The sequence below is a fragment of the Mustelus asterias genome, chromosome 20 (assembly GCF_964213995.1).
Source record: "Mustelus asterias chromosome 20, sMusAst1.hap1.1, whole genome shotgun sequence".
Lineage (NCBI taxonomy): Eukaryota > Metazoa > Chordata > Chondrichthyes > Carcharhiniformes > Triakidae > Mustelus > Mustelus asterias.
This window is the reverse complement of record NC_135820.1, coordinates 79,909,477-79,928,039: the sequence shown is the minus strand read 5'-3', so window position 1 is coordinate 79,928,039 and position 18,563 is coordinate 79,909,477. Positions and strand designations below refer to the sequence as shown.

Sequence of the window (18,563 nt, the reverse complement as noted above, 5' to 3'; positions counted from 1 at the left end):
TTTACCTGATTCAGTGAGAGATAGAAGAGCAGAAATCATCATCTCCACATTGGAGTCATGGGACGTTTACTATACTTTCCAATGTTGGAATAAAGTCATGTGAGAGAGAGGGAGAGACGGAGAGAAAGAGAGAGAGGGGCGGGGTGGGGGAGAGAACCGAGGAAGAGGGGCGAGGAGAGGTCCAGGTCCTGGCTGAAGCAGGTCTGAGAGGATTGGGACATGAAGACAGTCCTGGCAAGTAGTTCTGTGCCCCACAAGGGAAAGCCTGGTGCCTCTACCTGCCCATGAATACACCACCCTCCTCCTAGGAGATGCCATTTCCCCCACATGTCTCTATAACAGTAGGTAACTGAGAGTGATCCTCTCGCCATCTCTTGCTCTGGGTGGCAAGAGGATTGGAAGAACATTAATGGGACCCTGGTCTGATTTGAAAATTATAACATTCTGAGAGGGACTGACGGGAGAGTCCCCCCCATTGGCTGTGGATTCTAGATTGTCACAGTCTCCGGATAAGGGGGCGGCCATTTTGGATAGAGATGAGGAGAAATGTTTCCCGTCGGTGGGTTGTGAATCTTTGGAAATCTTCAGCCCAGAAAGCTGTGGATGTTCTGTCGCTGAGTAGATTCAAGGTAGACTTTTGCGGGAATCAAGGGATATAGAGATAGGAGGGAAAAGTGGAATGAGATAGAAGATCAGCCATGATTTTATTGAATAAATGGGCAGATGGTGAGAGTGTGGAGCTCAGTGCCACTCTGTTTCTGCAGCAGCAAGTCAGCATCTGGTTACCTCAGCACCCAGAATCCACTCGGAGTTAAAATCAGCATCATGAATGATGAAGACTCAATCAGCAGCCAGACATCGATATACAGCCACTGGCAGAGAGCCGTCTCAACACACGCAGCAATAAGGAACGGCCACTGAGACATCTTCCATCAGGATCAACAGGATAAAAGTCAAAGTGAAACCAAGGGCTCCGAATATTATTCGATAGAATCATAGAATGATACAGAACCATCACGCCCCAACATTCATCATCATGCTCTATCATGTTCTATCATGCCCCATCATGCTCTATCATGCCTCATCACGCTTCATCATGCTCCATCACACCCCATCATGCTCCATCACGCTCTATCACGTCCCATCATGTCCCATCATGCTTCATCATAAGCTATCCAATCAGTCTCTCTCCTGCTGCTCTTTCTCCCAGCTCTGTAAGTGCTTCTGCTTCAAGTAATTATTCAATTCTTATTTGACAGTTATTGTTGAATGTGCTGGCTGGGTGGATTCAGGGCCTCACCCAGGCCTTACGGCAGGAATTGGGATGCTGGCGGTGAGATCAATCCCCGGTTTCCACCTAAACCTTCGCCACCACCAATGGGAAACCCAGCACTGAGCCAACTTCCGGATTGTTCATCAGTCCTGTGAACTGAGGCATGGTTCAACGGTCAAACCACTCACCTGACATGCCAGCAGGAAGCAATGCAACCTGGAGAAACCACAGCCACATTCAATGGTGAACAGCTGGGCTGCCCCATAACCACATCACATTCATTTGGAGTAGAGATCTCAGAATGATCTCAAACAATGATGAGCCGGGGTATAGGAATGAGATAGAGAATCTGGTGAACTGGTGCGATGACAATAATCTCTCCCTCAGTGTCAGTAAAACGAAGGAGATTGTCATTGACTTCAGGAAGCATCGTGGAGAACATGCCCCTGTCGACATCAACAGGGGTGAAGTAGAAATGGTCGAGAGCTTCACGTTTCTAGGTGTCCAGATCACCAACAACCTGTCCTGGTCCCCCCATGTCAACACTATAGTTAAGAAAGCCCACCAACGCCTCTACTTTCTCAGAAGGCTAAGGAAATTTGGCATGTCAGCTACGACTCTCACCAACGTTTACAGATGCTCCATAGAAAGCATTCTTTCTGGTTGTATCACGGTTTGGTATGGCTCCTGCTCTGCCCAAGACCGCAAGGAACTACAAAGGACTGTGAATGAAGCCCAGTCCATCACACAAACTAGCCTCCCATCCATTGACTCTGTCTACACTTCCCGTTGCCTCGGCAAAGCAGCCAGCATAATTAAGGACCCCACGCACCCCGGGCATTCTCTCTTCCACCTTCTTCCATCGGGAAAAAGATATAAAAGTCTGAGGTCACGTGCCAACCGACTCAAGAACAGCTTCTTTCCTGCTGCCGTCAGACTTTTGAATGGACCTACCTTGCATTAAGTTGATCTTTCTCTACATCCTAGTTCTGACTATAACACTACATTCTGCACTCTCTCCTTTCCTTCTCTATGAATGGTATGCTTTGCCTGTATAGCACGCAAGAAACAATACTTTTCACTGTGTGTTGATACATGTGACAATAATAAATCAAATCAAATCAAATCTGACCTGGGAAACACAGCTCTGGCAGTCCACACAGCTCAATTCCTCTTGGAACGTTGATGTGCTCCTTAAATATTTCCATGCTTCCAAATAGCTGTCCCGCAGGGACTGTTGGGCCAGTGATCTCCTCTGGCTTTCTCAATGGGCTCTGGGAATGGGCATGAGGATTTGCTTGAGGCCCAATAAATGGTGGCGCGTGAATGGATAAAATCTCTGGGGTGTAATCTGTAGCATCGGCGATACCGTTCTGTAGGTCCTGCAGAAGGAATGTCATTGAAGTAAACAATATAGCACAATAGAGAGCTCAAGAATATCCCATCCTGCAGGGCAGTGTTTCCATTTTGTTCACAGCTCCGGGTACAGCAGGGGATAAGGTGAGGAAAGCTGACAGTCACGACGAGGCTGGTGCTGCATTAATTTTGAAAACCCGTGAGTGCTTGTCGGCAGCTCTGGGTGAAGAAGGGAAGGTTGAGATTTGAGATCCTTCGAGAGACCTGCGCCTGAGAGAGTTCAAAGGCCGAAGGTCAGAGAGGGTTGAACGGATGGCCAGCTTTCAGAGTGTGTGAGACAGGCACTGGGAGAGGCTCCCCCTCCACACACCCAGATCGGGGAGAAAGATTCTCATCTCTGATGGAGAGAAGTGTTTGGTCGAAAACAGGGAATCTTTAGTGATGGGGGAAATGTGGAAGTTCCAGTTGAGGTCAGGCGGAAGAGCAGAATGAGGTGGTTATAATGAGGTCATGGGTGTCAATAGATGAAAAGGGAAGTGAGTGAACCATTGCACTGCGAGAGGACCATACACTGTGAGTGCCGAGGAGATGGGGCCAGAACAAGTCGACGGAACTGCAGAGTAGGTTCATTTGAATAAGATAATATAACACAAAACAATCGTGTAATAAACCCCACATAAACCCCCTCTCACTCAGCCACCCTCTCAGCTTTCCCTTTCTCTCTAACACGTTTATCTAGATTCCTTTTAAATGTATCAATGCTGTCCACCTCAATCATTCCATGTGGCAGCGAGTTCCAATTTCTGGGTAAGGAGGTTTCTCCTGAATTCCCAACTGGATTTATCGCATATTTATAATCCCTCAGCTCTGATCTTTCCCACAAGTGGGAATCCTGTCTCTGTCGAGCCCTTTCATGCCCCTCTCTCAGGCTCCGTCCTGCAGCCCTCTTTTATTTGTCTTTAAAACCTTTGCTGCCGTGAGTTCTGACTCTGCAAAGAAGAAGTCTTCCAGGTTAAGCAGTCACTGCACAGACTGTCCCACTCAGAGAAGGTCCCCTAATCTGAGAGTTGACTACTTACGATGAAACAAAAAGGGCCCATTCAGCACCTTGAGGCTGTTCCATCATTCAGTTAGACCATGGCTGATCTGTATTTCGAATGGTCCCCAGTGTCCAGAGATATTACAGCCCGCCCCGATGGCCCAGTTTGATTCGTGGGAACAATTTCTCCCTATCTACTGTGTCCAGCCTACTCATGTTTTGATCAAATCTCCTCTTAACCATTCTTCTTCTCCAAGGAGAACAGTCCCAGCCTCTCCAATCTATCTTCATAACTGAAGATCCTCGTCCCAGGAACGCATTCTCGTGAATCTTTTCGCACTCTCTCCAATGCCTTCAAATCCTTGTGAAAGTGTGGTGTTGAGGTCCAATTAGTGACATATTCAAATTCAGCATGACCAAGTTTTTGCACAGTATGCCCCGACTAATGAAGCCCTAAATATTATATGTTTTATTAACCACTTTCTCAGCCTGTCCTGCCAACTTTAATGACTTATGCAAGTATACCCCCAGCTCCCCCTGCTTCTGCAGCCACTGTACAATTGGACACTTTATTTTGTGTTGTGGCTCCATGTTCTTCTCACCAAAATGCATCACCTCACATTTCTCCGCATTGAACGTTATCTGCCGACTGTCCACCCAATCCACTAACCTGTCCATGTCCTTTTGAAATTCTGCACTGCCCTCCTCACAGTTTATAAAAGTTCCAAGTTTTGTATCATCTGCAAATTTTGAAATTGTGCTCTGTACACCAAGATCCATTTATATCAGGAAAAGCAAGGGTCCCATCACAGACCCCTGGGGAACCCCACGACAAACCTTCCCCCAGCACAAAAATAACCAGTCACCATTACTCTCTGCTTCCTGTCACTCTGCCAATTCTGTATCCGCGTCGCTGCTGTTGCTTTTGTTGTGCAATCTCTAACTTTGCTCACAAGTCTATTGTGTGGCACTGTATAAAATACCGTCTGAAAGTCCATGTGCACCACACCAACTGCATTACCCTCATCAACCCTCTCTGTTACCTCCTCAAAAACTCCAGCAGGTTAGTTAAATATTATCGTGGCCTGACCTGCTTGTATTCAATCAGTTAAAGCTAGAATTGAACCTCAGTTTGATAAAGCACATTCCTTCTCTCAAGCATTTATCCATGATCAAGAATTCAGCTTGCAGGATAAGAGTCAAAGTCATTATAAAACTAAAGGAGGCCATTCAGCCCATCAGATCCATGCTAACTCTCTATAGAGCAAACTAATCAGTCCCATTTTCCTGTTCTAGGGGCAGCACGGTGGCACAGTGGTCAGGGACCCAGGTTCAATTCGGCCCTTGAGTCACTGTCTGTGTGGAGTCTGCATGTTCTCCCCGTGTCTGCGTGGGTTTCCTCCGGGTGCTCCAATTTCCTCCCACACTCCAAAGATGTGCGGGTTAGGGGGGTTGGCCATGGCAAATTGCCCCTACGTGTCCCAAGATGTATAGGTTCAGGGGATTAGTCTGGTAAGTACATGGAGATACGGGGATAGAGCCTGTGTGGGATGCTCTGTCGTAGGGTCAGTGCAGACTCAATGGGCCGAATGGCCTCCTTCTGCACTGCAGGAATTCTATGATTCTATGATCCCCATAACCCTGCAAGTTTATTTACCTTGTGCTTGTCCAATTTCCTTTTGAAATCATTTTTCATCCCTCCTTCCAGCACTCTGAGGGGCACTGAGTTCCAGGTCATTGCCTCCCATTGCCCGTGAGTGCATCACTTACCCAGAACCTTAAATCTGTGCCTCCTAGTCCTTTCGACCACCAGTTAATGTGAGCAGGCAAAAGGAGTAAGATTGAAAACAAAACACTGTGGATGCTGGAATTCTAAAATAAAAAAAGAAAATGCTGGAAAAGCTCAGCTGATTTGGCAGCGTTGGCAGTGAGACAAACAGAGCTAACGTGTCGAGTCCAATATGACTCTTTGTTGAAAGTGGAATGGGAATGAACAAAGAACAGTACAACACAGGAACAGGCCCTGCGGCCCTCCATCATGATGCCTGTCTAAACTAAAACTATATGCACTTACAGAGTCCGTATCCTTCCATTCCCATCCTATTCATGGATTCGTCTAGTTGCCCTTAAAAATCACCATCGTACCTGCTCCCACCACCTCCCCGGGCAGCATGTTCCAGACATTCACCACCCTCTGTGTAAAAAAACTTGCCTCACACATCTCCTCTGAGTAGACTGGGGCTATACTCATTGGAATTCCGAAGAATGAGGGGAGATCTTATAGAAACATATAAGATTATGAAGGGAATAGATAAGATAGAAGCAGGGAAGTTGTTCCACTGGCGGGTGAAACTAGAACTAGGGGGCATGGCCTCAAAATAAGAGGAAGCAGATTTAGGACTGAGTTGAAGAGGAACTTCTTCACACAAAGGGTTGTGAATCTGTGGAATTCTCTGCCCAGTGAAGCAGTTGAGGCTACCTCATTGAATGTTTTTAAGGCAAGGATTGATAAAATGTTTGAACAGTAAAGGAATTAAGGGTTCTGGTGAGCGGGCGGGTAAGTGGAGCTGAGTCCACAAAAAGATCAGCCATGATCTTATTGGATGGCGGAGCAGGCTCGAGGGGCCAGATGGCCTACTCCTGCTCCTAGTTCTTATGTTCTTATTTAACCTTTTCCCCAACGCATCTTAAACCTGTGTCCCCTAGTACTTGACTCTTCCACCCTGGGACAAAGCTTCTGACTATCCACTCTGTCCATGCCTCTCATAATCTTGTGGACTTCTATCAGGTCTCCCCTCAACCTCCGTCGCTCCAGTGAGAACAAACCGAGTTTATCCAACCTCTCCTCATAGCTAATGCCCTCCATACCAGGCAACATCCTGGTAAATCTTTTCTGTACCCTCTCCAAAGCCTCCACATCCTTCTGGTAGTGTGGCGATCAGAATTGTACACAATATTCTAAATGAGGCCTAACTAAGGCTCTGTACAGCTGCAGCATAACCTGGCCTCTACAGCCTTCTGCGGCAAAGAGTTCCACAGATTCACCACTCTCTGGCTAAAGAAATTCCTGCTCATCTCTGTTTTAAAGGATCGTCCCTTTAGCCTGAGGTTGTGCCCTCTGGTTCTAGTTTTTCCTACCAGTGGAAACATCCTCTCCTCATCCACTCTATCCAGGCCTCGCAGTATCCTGTAAGTTTCAATAAAATCCCCCCTCATCCTTCCAAACTCCATCGAGTACAGACCCAGAGTCCTCAACCGTTCCTCATGTTACAAGCTCTTCATTCCAGGGATCATTCTTGTGAACCTTCTCTGGACCCTTTCCAAGGCCAGCACATCCTTCCTTAGATATGGACCCAAAACTGCTCACAATACTCCAAATGGGGTCTGACTAGAGCCTTATACAGCCACAGAAGTACATCCCCGCTCTTGTATTCTAGCCCTTTCGACATGAATGCTAACATTGCATTTGCCTTCCTAACTGCCAACTGAATATACACGTTAACCTTAAGAGAATCTTGAACAATGACTCCCAAGTCCCTTTGTGCTGCTGATTTCCTAAGCATTTCCCCATTTAGAAAATAGTCTACATAAGGACATAAGAACATAAGAACTAGGAGCAGGAGTAGGCCATCTGGCCCCTCGAGCCTGCTCCGTCATTCAATAAGATCATGGCTGATCTTTTTGTGGACTCAGCTCCACTTACCCGCCCGCTCACCATAACCCTTAATTCCTTTACTGTTCAAAAATTTATCTATCCTTGCCTTAAAAACATTCAATGAGGTAGCCTCAACTGCTTCACTGGGCAGGGAATTCCACAGATTCACAACCCTTTATGTGAAGAAGTTCCTCCTCAACTCAGTCCTAAATCTGCTCCCTCTTATTTTGAGGCCAAGCCCCCTAGTTCTAGTTTCACCCACCATTGGAAACAACCTCCCTACTTTTATCTTATCTATTCCCTTCATAATCTTATATGTTTCTATAAGATTTCCCCTCATTCTTCTGAATTACAATGAGTATAGCCCCAGTCTACTCAGTCTCTCCTCATAAGCCAACCCTCTCAACTCCAGAATCAACCTAGTGAATCTCCTCTGCACCCCCTCCAGTGCCAGTATATCCTTTCTCAAGTAAGGAGACCAAAACTGTACACAGTACTCCAGGTGTGGCCTCACCAGCACCTTATACAGCTGCAACATAACCTCGCTGTTTTTCAACTCCATCCCCCAGCAATGAAGGACAAAATTCCATTTGCCGCCTTAATTACCTGCTGCACCTGCAAACCAACTCCTTGAGATTCTTGCATAAGGACACCCAGGTCCCTCTGCACAACCTCCATTCCTCCTTTCAAAGTGCATAACCTCACACTTTTCCACATTGTATTCCATCTGCCACTTCTTTGCCCACTCTCCTAACCATTTACTATGGGAAGGTGTTTGAGTGCTGCGAGGCAGCGGGACATGTGGGAAGCAGTGTGCCCCAGGCTAGCTTGATGAGGGGAAGAGGAACCTTTCCGTCGGATGGATTGAATGAATCGTTCTGCACATGTACCTGTATCATTTGCCTCAGGGTTTTGGGAGGGGCTGCAACAATGAGGCACATCTCCAGCAGCCTGTGACTCCGCAATCCAACCTCTGCATTGCCTGCTATCATTTCGCTTGCTTCGGTCATTGTCCTGAAGGTTAAGGCCAGCGGCTGGAGGAGGAAAAGAAATAAATTGTGGTCAATGTAAATGTTGCCACATTCCCAGAGGACCAGGGTTGGAAAACGTGGCGAGTCTTTCAAAACTCCACTGACTTCAGCAGCAGTGAACGTTCCCACCGGCAGGAAGGCCGGAAAATTCCACCCATTGATACGGAACCACATGATGCAATATTAGAATGGATGATCAAAACACGTGGTGAAGGAGGTAAGTTAGGTCTATTGGCCGTGCTAAATTCTCCCTCAGTGTACCCGAATAGGCACCAGAGTGTGGTGACTAGGGGATTTTCACAGTAACTTCTTTGCAGTGTTAATGTAAGCCTTGTGACAATAATAAATAAACTTTAACTTGAAGTTTAAAGGAACATCCTGAAGGAGTGAGAGCTCCAGGGAGGGAATTCCAGAGCTTGGGGCCCAGGCAGCTGAAGGCGCGGCCGCCAGTGGTGGAGAGAGGGGGAAGGGGTATGCACAGGGGGCTAGCATTGGAGGAATGCAGAGATGACGGAGGGTTGTGGGGCTGGAGGAGATTTTAGAGATAGGGAAGGGTGAGGAATTTGATCACCAGGATGAGAATCTTAGTTGCTGGCCCTGGGAGCTGATGTACATTGATTAGCGTTGGACTTGGTGAGAGTTCGGATCTGGCAGCACAGTGTTGGATGAATTGAATCTTAGGGAGGGTGCAAGGTGGAAGGTAGACAGGGCAGCTTTGGAATAATCAATTTGAGAAGTCATTGGCATCATGCACTGTTCCTCAAGACCCTACTCAGGATCACGGCTTTCTGTGGTGGATCTTCATGTGACTGAAGCAGCCTGTACACAGACCATCAGACACAAGGGGCAGGATGTCCCATGAGGAAGTGGGATCTGAGGTGCAGGATTTGCTTTTTGTTCTTTCCTTCTGTGCTGTTTTCTGCCTCATCATTAGCGGCACGGTGGCGCAGTGCTTAGCACTGCTGCCTCACAGCAACAGGGACCCGGGTTCGATTCCTGGCTTGGGTCACTGTCTGTGTGGAGTTTGTACATTGTCCCCGTGTCTGTGTGGGTTTCCCTCCAAGTGCTCCGGTTTCCTCCCACAGTCCAAAGATGTGCGGGTTATGTGGATTGGCCAGGCTAATTTGACCATTTGATGTCAGGGGGATTAGCTAGGGTAAATGCATGGGGTTATGGGGATAAGGCCTAACTGGGATTGTAGTCGGTGCAGACTCGATGGGCTGAATGGCCTCCTTCTGCACTGTAGGGATTGTATGATTAGGTTATTGGGACTCAAAGCTTGAAGCAGCTTGATGGACAAGTTGTCATCATTCTGAATGTGATCATCCCAGTCATGGGACATGTTTCAGGCCAGCTTCAGTGTCTGTGAGGAAAAGAATGGTCTGCAGGTAACAGGGTGAAGACTACAATAATGGACGGGTGGAGGTGGAGGTGGAGGTGGAGTTGGATGATATTACGGAGTTGGGTAGTGGGTCTTAGCAATGGAGAGGATGTGGGGTTTGAAGCTTAGCTTAGGTTAATGAGGAAGCCACGGCTATTCGCAGTTTGAATCAGTCTTTGAGCAGGGCGGGGTTGGATTTGGAGGCTAGGAATTGGGCGTTGACGCAGTCTGGCAATGGGGAGGTGAAGGTGGACACTGCTGTCAGCACCCTTGTGCAACTTGATGTCAACTTTGTCAGATGATGTCACCACAGGGAAGCATGCAAGTGAGAATGAGGAGGGAGCCAAGGATAGATCTCGGGAGACACCAGAGGTAACGGTGTGGGAGAGGGAAGAGAAGCCATTGCCGGTGCCTCTCTGGCTGGTTCTAGGTAGACAAGAGGGAACCAACTGAGTACAACCCAACCCAGCTGGGAAGTATGGCCAACTGTGTGAGAGTTTGCAGGCTGGTCAAGTGAGAGGGAATTGCTTACCACAGTTTTGGGGCACAGGGTGTCATTTTTGTCTTTACTAACATTGTTTTAGTGTTTAGTGACAGGGCCAGAAAGTAATTGTAGAGATTCAAAACAAAAACAGAAAATGCTGGAAAATCTCGGCAGGTCTGACAGCATCTGTGGAGAGAGAATAGAGCCAACGTTTCGAGTCTGAATAGCCCTTTGTCCAAGCGTCAGAGCAGGGATTTAATCATGGGCCTGAATCCTGTGCTCATTGTTGGAGAGGAGCCAGGAACACATTGGAACACTCGAGCTGGAGGTAACAAAGACAAGAGTGAGCTGGCGTTGAGGGGGGCAAATCGAGCGATGTCACAGAGGTGGCAATCTCAGTGATGGCATAAACGTGATGTGGGAAGTTCATCTCGGAGCCAAACGTGACGTTCAGTTTGAGAAGAGACTGGCTTCATCTCAGACCTGTGCCCGGCAAGAGGGCTGTAGTCAGTCGCTAGGGAGCGGAGTTTGGAGCAGCGACTAAAAGCAATGGCTTCAATCTTCCCAATATTTAATGGGAGAATATTTCTGCTCATATTGGATGTCGGTCGGATAAGCAGTCGATTAATCTAAAAGCAAAATACTGCGGATGCTGGAATCTGAAACACAAACTGGAAAATCTCAGCAGGTCTGACAGCCTCTGTGGAGAGAGAAGAGAGCTAGAGACTGGAATCTTATCAGCATTCGCTCCGGTGGGATTTTCCCATCCTGCCGCTGTGAATGGAGATTCAGCTGACTGCCAAATTCGCCGACCTTGCTGCAGCGGGAATGTGCAGTGAATGGCAGGGAAGATCGCACCCAATGTTTCTGACCCTTTGTGAGGGTCATCCAGATTCAGAACATTGGCTCCAGTCTACTCATCTAGTCAGGGTGGCACGGTAGCACAGTGGTTAGCACTGCTGCTTCACAGCTCCAGGGACCTGGGTTTGATTCCCGGCTTGGGTCACTGCCTGTGTGGAGTTTGCACATTCTCCTCGTGTCTGCGTGGGTTTCCTCCGGGTTCTCCGGTTTCTTCCCACAGTCCAAAGATGTGCGGGTTAGGTTGATTGGCCGTGCTAAAATTGCCCCTTAGTGTCCTGAGATGTGTAGGTTAGAGGGATTAACGGGTAAATGTGTAGGGATATGGGGGTAGGGTCTGGGTGGGATTGTGGTCGGTGCAGACTCGATGGGCCAGATGGCCTCTTTCTGCACTGTAGGGTTTCTATGATTCAGGAGATCCAGAGAGGCAAGAGGGTGGTGGGGTGGGGGGGGGGTGGGGGGTGGGGGGTGGGTGGTGGGTGGGGGGTGGGGGGTGGGGGGTGGGGGGGGGGTGGGGGGGGGTGGGGGGGGGGTGGGGGGGGGTGGGGGGGGTGGGGGGGCTGGGTGGGGGGGGTGGGTGGGGGGGGTGGGGGGTGGGGGGGGTGGGGGGTGGGGGGGGTGGGGGGTGGGGGGGGGTGGGGGGTGGGTGGGGGGGGCGGGGGGGGCAGGGGAGGGGGGCGGCGGGGAGTGTGGCGAGGGTTAGGAGGAAGAGAGAGAGTGAGGAGAGGGTTGGCACAGCCAGTCAGTGCCCCTGTTCTCACCCGGCGCCTCATACACATACTTTCCACTGGCCAGTAATCCGAGGCAGGAACCCTGACTGATTCTGTTCTTCTCAGTCGAGTGCCACATTTGTTGAGATAACTCACTCAGCACATCCCTGGGATGAAGATGGGTGCAGTGCCTAATGCTGCTTTCATTTGGAGTCCTGTCAAAAGCAGCTTTCAGCTGTCTAGAGGCACCTTCATCAATTTGATCACAGAAAGCGGTGTGATTAGCCTCCCTCTGATTGGCTAATTGTGTCACGTGACAACTGGCCTATTGTGTAAGAGGAGAAATGATAAGTGACAGTTTTCTGGTGCAGAGATCAGTTTGAGTGGAGAGGGAGCGAGTGTGTGAACTCTCTTCTTTGGTCTTTACCCTGAGGGAGAGTGCAGGTTTGACGTGTAACTGGCTTCCTGTCAAATCTGAAGGATTGAGGAATGAAAGGTGATTGTTACTGGTTTCTTTCTTTGGAAAGAAAATGATTTCTGCTTCAAGGGTTGCGTTGGCGTCGGAGACTTTTATCTAATCCACCAACATTTATCAGTGTGGTTAACATTGCGATAATGATCAGATAAACTGTGTTTTGTGATGTTGATTGAGGGATGAATGTTGGCCAGGAAACTAGAGATACCCTCCCCGTGCTTCTTTGAGAATAGGTTCAGTGAGTTAAGTGGCAAGGGAGCTGAAAGCTATGGTTGTGCAGTGATTGTGTCTTTCCCTGCTTCCTCTGTGGGAACCAGGATAAGGACATGTCCACCCTCAGGACATGTCCACCCACAGATTTCCGGACGATCTCACACCAGCTCTCACCGTAGCACAATCTCCTCCCAAGTAATGAGCCCCTCCCCTCCCGGCCAGGATCTCGAGGTTCTCATAGCAAGGCCCTGGCTCCTGATAGCAGCCACCTGATTCTTCATCACTTCCAAACGCTGCTGGACTGGAGGGGTGGGATTTCAGCAGGAGCAGGGAATCAGCTCCCAATTCACATCCTAGATCGGGACCTGGAGCTAAAGTCGCGCCTAGAGCAGTCTGGTGCTGAGAAGAATGGGTCAATTTTCACTGGAGTTTAGAAGAATGAGAGATGGAGGTTTTTTATTCACAGGATATGCATGTTACTGGCTAAGCTCGCTTTTATTGCCCTTCTCTAATTGCCCTTGAGAAGGCGGTGGCGAGCCTCCTTCTTGAACTTTTGCAGCCCATGTGGTGTAGGTACACCCACAGTGCTGTTAGGGAGGGAGTTCCACCACTTTCATCCAGTGACAGTGAAAAAGTGGTGAGATATTTCCAATCAGGATTTTGTGTGTGGCTCGGAGGAGAACTTGCCGATGATGGTGTTGCCATGTATCCTCTGCCCTTGTCCTTCTAGATGGTAGAGGTCATGGGTCTGGAAGGTGCTGTCGAAGGAGCCTTGATGAGTTGCTGCAGTGAATTTGCAGATGGTGCACTTGGCTGCCACTGTGCGTCGGGGGTAGAGGGAGTGAATGTTTAGGGTGGAGAATGGGGTACAAAGGATTAGCAGAAGGGATATGCTAATGAATGATATAAATGATGTACAACTGACATCAGTTAGGCTCTCTCTCTCTCTCAGAATCATTCCAAGGTACAACCTGCCTATTCTGTACCTGGTTTAGAGATAGCCCTAATGAGCCAGTGTTCAACATGTACCAGAATGAGTCCACAATCTGAATGAGAACCAAGACCCCTGCTGAGAGTTCAAGGTGGAAGAACCCACCTCACAACATGGTGACTCCAGAAGAGAAGCAGACTCTGCTCTGCCTGCAGTCGATATCAATGAGGCTCTCTGAGAGGTGAAGGGCCAGTAAGCCTCGCTCTTTGCCAAGGAGGTTTCCAAGAACATCTTCCGGCCCAGGGTCCGCTCCAAGGAGCAGGGTGAGACGTGCTCACGTTTCTTCTTCCAAAAGGTGCACAGTGAGAGCTCTGTGATCAGCAGTCTGAAGGAAGAAGATGGCTCTGTAAAGCCACGACAGTCTGACATTTGGGGATATGGTTTGGAGGGACCAGGGCATGTGTGAGAAACTGGAGGGAGTGAGTAGGTATACTGAGTGAAGTTTGGCACTCTTACCATAGCCTACAGAAGACTCCTGAAATACCATGAGGAAATCATTTCACCATGGTGGAGATTGGTCAAGATGGGAAAGGTTTTAGTTGTAAGAAGTGCATTAGATTGCAGCTTCTGGAGGAGCGTGTAAAGGAGCTGGAGGGGGAGGTAGAGGAACTCCGCATAATTCGGGAGGCGGAGGTGGAAGTTGATAGGAGTTATAGAGAAATAGTAACTCCTAGAAATGAGGCTTGGGTCAATGCCAGGAGGAGGGGTAAGAAGCAATCGGGAAGACAATCCCCTGGGGCGGTTCCCCTCCATAATAGGTTTTCGGTGCTGGAGGCTACAGTTGAGGAGGAATCAACTGAGCATAGAGAGCAGATCTCTGGGGGTGAGCCGAGTGAGAAAGCTCAGGTGGTTAGGGGCTGTAAAAGACTGGGCCTTGTGATTGGGGACTCCACAATTAAGGGGACAGATAGGAGGGTCGGAACTAAAGGTAGGGACTCAGGGTTGGTGTGTTGCCTACCAGGGGCTGGGGTCCGGGATGTGTCTGACAGGGTATTCAGGACTCTTAGGGGGGAGGGAGATAAACCACAAGTTATTGTACATGTGGGGACACACGACATAGGGAGGATAGGGGAAGGGGATATTAGGCAGGGATTTATGGAGTTGGGGTGGAAACTAAAGGCCAAGACTGACAGAGTGGTTATCTCTGGACTCTTGCCTGTACCACGGGATAGTTTAGAGAGGAATAGGGAGAGGGAAGGTTTGAATTCATGGCTGAGGGGATGGTGCAGGAGGGAGGGGTTCAGGTACTTAAGCAATTGGGGCTCGTACTGGGGAAGGTGTAACCTCTATGAGAAGGATGGTCTACACCTTAATCAGAAGGGGACCAATATCCTGGGGGGTAAATTTGCTAAGGCCATGCAGGGAGGTTTAAACTGATTCGGGGGGGGGGGAGGGATCCTGAGTAGTGGGGCTGAAAGTGAGGGATGCATGGATGGGGACTGCAATGCACGGCATTGCAGAGGTGGGGTGGAGCAGGGTTTGAAATGTGTATACTTCAATGCCAGGAGTATTCGCAATAAAGTGGGTGAACTTGCAGCGTGGATCAGTACCTGGGACTTCGATGTTGTGGCTATTTCAGAGACATGGATAGAGCAGGGGCAGGAATGGATGCTGCAGGTCCCGGGGTTCAAATGTTTTAGTCGAAGTAGGGAAGGAGGTAGAAGAGGGGGAGGGGTAGCATTATTGGTCAGAGATTGTATCACAGTGTCAGAGAGGAGGTTTGATGAGGACTTATCTGTTGAGGTAGTATGGGCGGAGATTAGAAATAGGAGAGGAGAGGTCACCCTGTTGGGAGTCTTTTATAGACCTCCTAAAAGTTCTAGAGAGGTTGAGGAAAGGATTGCGGAGTCAATCCTGCTTAGGAGTGATAGTAATAGGGCAATTGTTATGGGGGATTTTAACTTGACTAATATTGACTGGAATTGTTATAGCTCTAGCTCGTTAGAGGGGTCAGTTTTTGTTCAAAGCGTGCAGGAAGGTTTTTTGACTCAGTATGTAGACAGGCCAACTAGAGGTGAGGCTATATTGGATCTGGTGCTGGGAAATGAGCCAGACCAGGTGCTAGACTTGGAAGTTGGTGTGCATTTTGGTGATAGTGACCACAATTCGGTTACGTTCACCTTAGTGATGGAAAGGGATAGGCATGAACCTCGGGCCAGTGGTTTTAGCTGGGGGAAGGGTAATTATGAGGCTATTAGGAGAGAATTAGGAAACATAGGTTGGACTAGGAGATTACAGGGACTGGGAACGTCCGACATGTGGAGTTTTTTCAAGGAGCAGCTACTGCGAGCCTGTGATAGGTATGTCCCTGTCAGGCAAGGAGGAATTGGTAGGGCTAGGGAACCGTGGTGCACCAAAAAAGTTTCTTTGTTGGTTAAAAAGAAAAAGGAGGCTTATGTTCGGATGAGACGTGAGCACTCGGGTAGTGCACTAGAAAGCTTTAGATTGGCTAAGAGGGAGTTGAAGAGCGAGCTTAGAAGGGCTAAAAGGGGACATGAGAAGACTTTGGCGGATAGGGTTAAAGAGAATCCTAAGGCGTTCTATAGGTATGTCAAGAACAGAAGGTTGGTTAGGGCAAGTTTAGGGCCAGTTATAGATGGCAGAGGGAAGTTATGTGTGGAACCGGAGGAGATTGGTGAAGCATTGAACCAATATTTCTCTTCGGTGTTCACGCAAGGGGACATGAATATAGCTGAGGAGGACACTGGGTTGCAGGGGAGTAGAATAGACAGTATTACAGTTGATAAGGAGGATGTGCAGGATATTCTGGAGGGTCTGAAAATAGATAAATCCCCTGGTCCGGATGGGATTTATCCAAGGATTCTCTGGGAGGCAAGAGAAGTGATTGCAGAGCCTCTGGCTCTGATCTTCAGGTCGTCGTTGGCCTCTGGTATAGTACCAGAAGATTGGAGGTTAGCGAATGTTGTCCCATTGTTTAAGAAGGGGAACAGAGACTTCCCCGGGAATTATAGACCGGTGAGTCTCACTTCTGTTGTCGGCAAGATGTTGGAAAAAATTATAAGGGATAGGATTTATAGTTATTTGGAGAGTAATGAATTGATAGGTGATAGTCAGCATGGTTTTGTGGCAGGTAGGTCGTGCCTTACTAACCTTATTGAGTTTTTTGAGAAAGTGACCAAGGAGGTGGATGGGGGCAGGGCAGTGGACGTGGTATATATGGATTTTAGTAAGGCGTTTGATAAGGTTCACCATGGTAGGCTTCTGCAGAAAATGCAGATGTATGGGATTGGGGGTGATCTAGGAAATTGGATCAGGAATTGGCTAGCGGATAGGAAACAGAGGGTGGTGGTTGATAGTAAATATTCATCATGGAGTGCGGTTACAAGTGGTGTACCTCAGGGATCTGTTTTGGGGCCACTGCTGTTTGTAATATTTATTAATGATCTGGATGAGGGTATAGTTGGGTGGATTAGCAAATTTGCTGATGACACCAAAGTCGGTGGTGTGGTAGACAGTGAGGAAGGGTGTCGTAGTTTGCAGGAAGACTTAGACAGGTTGCAAAGTTGGGCCGAGAGGTGGCGGATGGAGTTTAATGCGGAGAAGTGTGAGGTAATTCACTTTGGTAGGAATAACAGATGTGTTGAGTATAGGGCTAACGGGAGGACTTTGAATAGTGTGGAGGAGCAGAGGGATCTAGGTATATGTGTGCATAGATCCCTGAAAGTTGGGAATCAAGTAGATAAGGTTGTTAAGAAGGCATATGGTGTCTTGGCGTTTATTGGTAGGGGGATTGAATTTAGGAGTCGTAGCGTTATGTTGCAACTGTACACAACTCTGGTGCGGCCGCACTTGGAGTACTGTGTGCAGTTCTGGTCCCCACATTACAGGAAGGATGTGGAGGCTTTGGAGAGGGTGCAGAGGAGGTTTACCAGGATGTTGCCTGGTATGGAGGGGAGATCCTATGAGGAGAGGCTGAGGGATTTGGGATTGTTTTCGCTGGAAAGGCGGCGGCTAAGAGGGGATCTTATTGAAACATATAAGATGATTAGAGGTTTAGATAGGGTGGATAGTGATAGCCTTTTTCCTCTGATGGAGAAATCCAGCACGAGGGGGCATGGCTTTAAATTGAGGGGGGGTAGTTATAGAACCGATGTCAGGGGTAGGTTCTTTACCCAGAGGGTGGTGAGGGATTGGAATGCCCTGCCAGCATCAGTAGTAAATGCGCCTAGTTTGGGGGCGTTTAAGAGATCCGTAGATAGGTTCATGGACGAAAAGAAATTGGTTTAGGTTGGAGGGTCACAGTTTTTTTTTTAACTGGTCGGTGCAACATCGTGGGCCGAAGGGCCTGTTCTGCGCTGTAATGTTCTATGTTCTATGTTCTATGTTCTCAATGAATATTTCTCCTCTGTGTTTGCTGTGGAGAAAGACATGAAGACTTGGGAACCTGGGAAAGTTAGTGGCGATATACTGGGGACAGTTCACATTACAGCAGAGGAGGTGATGGACATGTTAAAATGTATGAAGGTGGATAAATCTCCTGATCCTGACCAGGTATATCCAAAAGCACTACGTGAGGCTAGAAAAGAAATTGTGGGAGCCCTGGCTGAGATATTTGCATCATCGTTAGCCAGGAATGAAGTACCAGAAAACTCGAGGGTCGCAAATGCTGTGCCCTTATTTAAGAAGGGCTGCAAAGAAAAACCTGGGAATTATAGACTGGTAAGCCTAACATCCGTGGGTAAGTTACTTGAGAGAATTCTGAGGGGTAAGATATATAGGCATTTGGAAAGACAGGGTTTGATTAGGAGTAGTCAGCATGGCTTCATGCATGGGAGATCATGCCTTACAAATCTGTTAGAGTTCTTTGGTGAAGTGACCAGGAAGGTTGATGAGGGCAGGGCAGTAGACATGGACTTCAGTAAGGCCTTTGATAAAGTTTCACATGGTAGGCTGCTCTGGAAGGTTAGATCACATGGAATCGAGGGAGAGCCGGAAAATTGGATATACAGTTGGCTTGATGGTCGGAAGCAGAGGGTAATGGTGGAAGGATGCTTGTCAGACTGGAGGCCTGTGACTAATAGTGTGCCTCAGGGGTCAGTGCGGGGCCTGTTGCTGTTTGTTATCTATATCAACGAT

General features: G+C 48.3%; 1 protein-coding gene across 3 annotated transcripts in view; it reads right to left on the bottom strand.

Moving 5' to 3' along the window:
- LOC144508677 (DENN domain-containing protein 3-like) overlaps nucleotides 1-18,563 on the bottom strand; it is a 128,436-nt gene that overhangs the window by 72,124 nt on the left and 37,749 nt on the right. For all 3 annotated transcript variants that reach the window (XM_078236923.1, XM_078236922.1, XM_078236924.1), the window contains exons 2-3: nucleotides 8,214-8,357; nucleotides 2,406-2,655 (exon numbers count right to left, since the gene is read on the bottom strand). In XM_078236923.1, coding sequence (XP_078093049.1) covers nucleotides 2,406-2,655; nucleotides 8,214-8,333 — 370 coding nt within the window. In that variant the 5' untranslated portion in view covers nucleotides 8,334-8,357. The remainder of the gene's footprint in view (nucleotides 1-2,405; nucleotides 2,656-8,213; nucleotides 8,358-18,563) is intronic.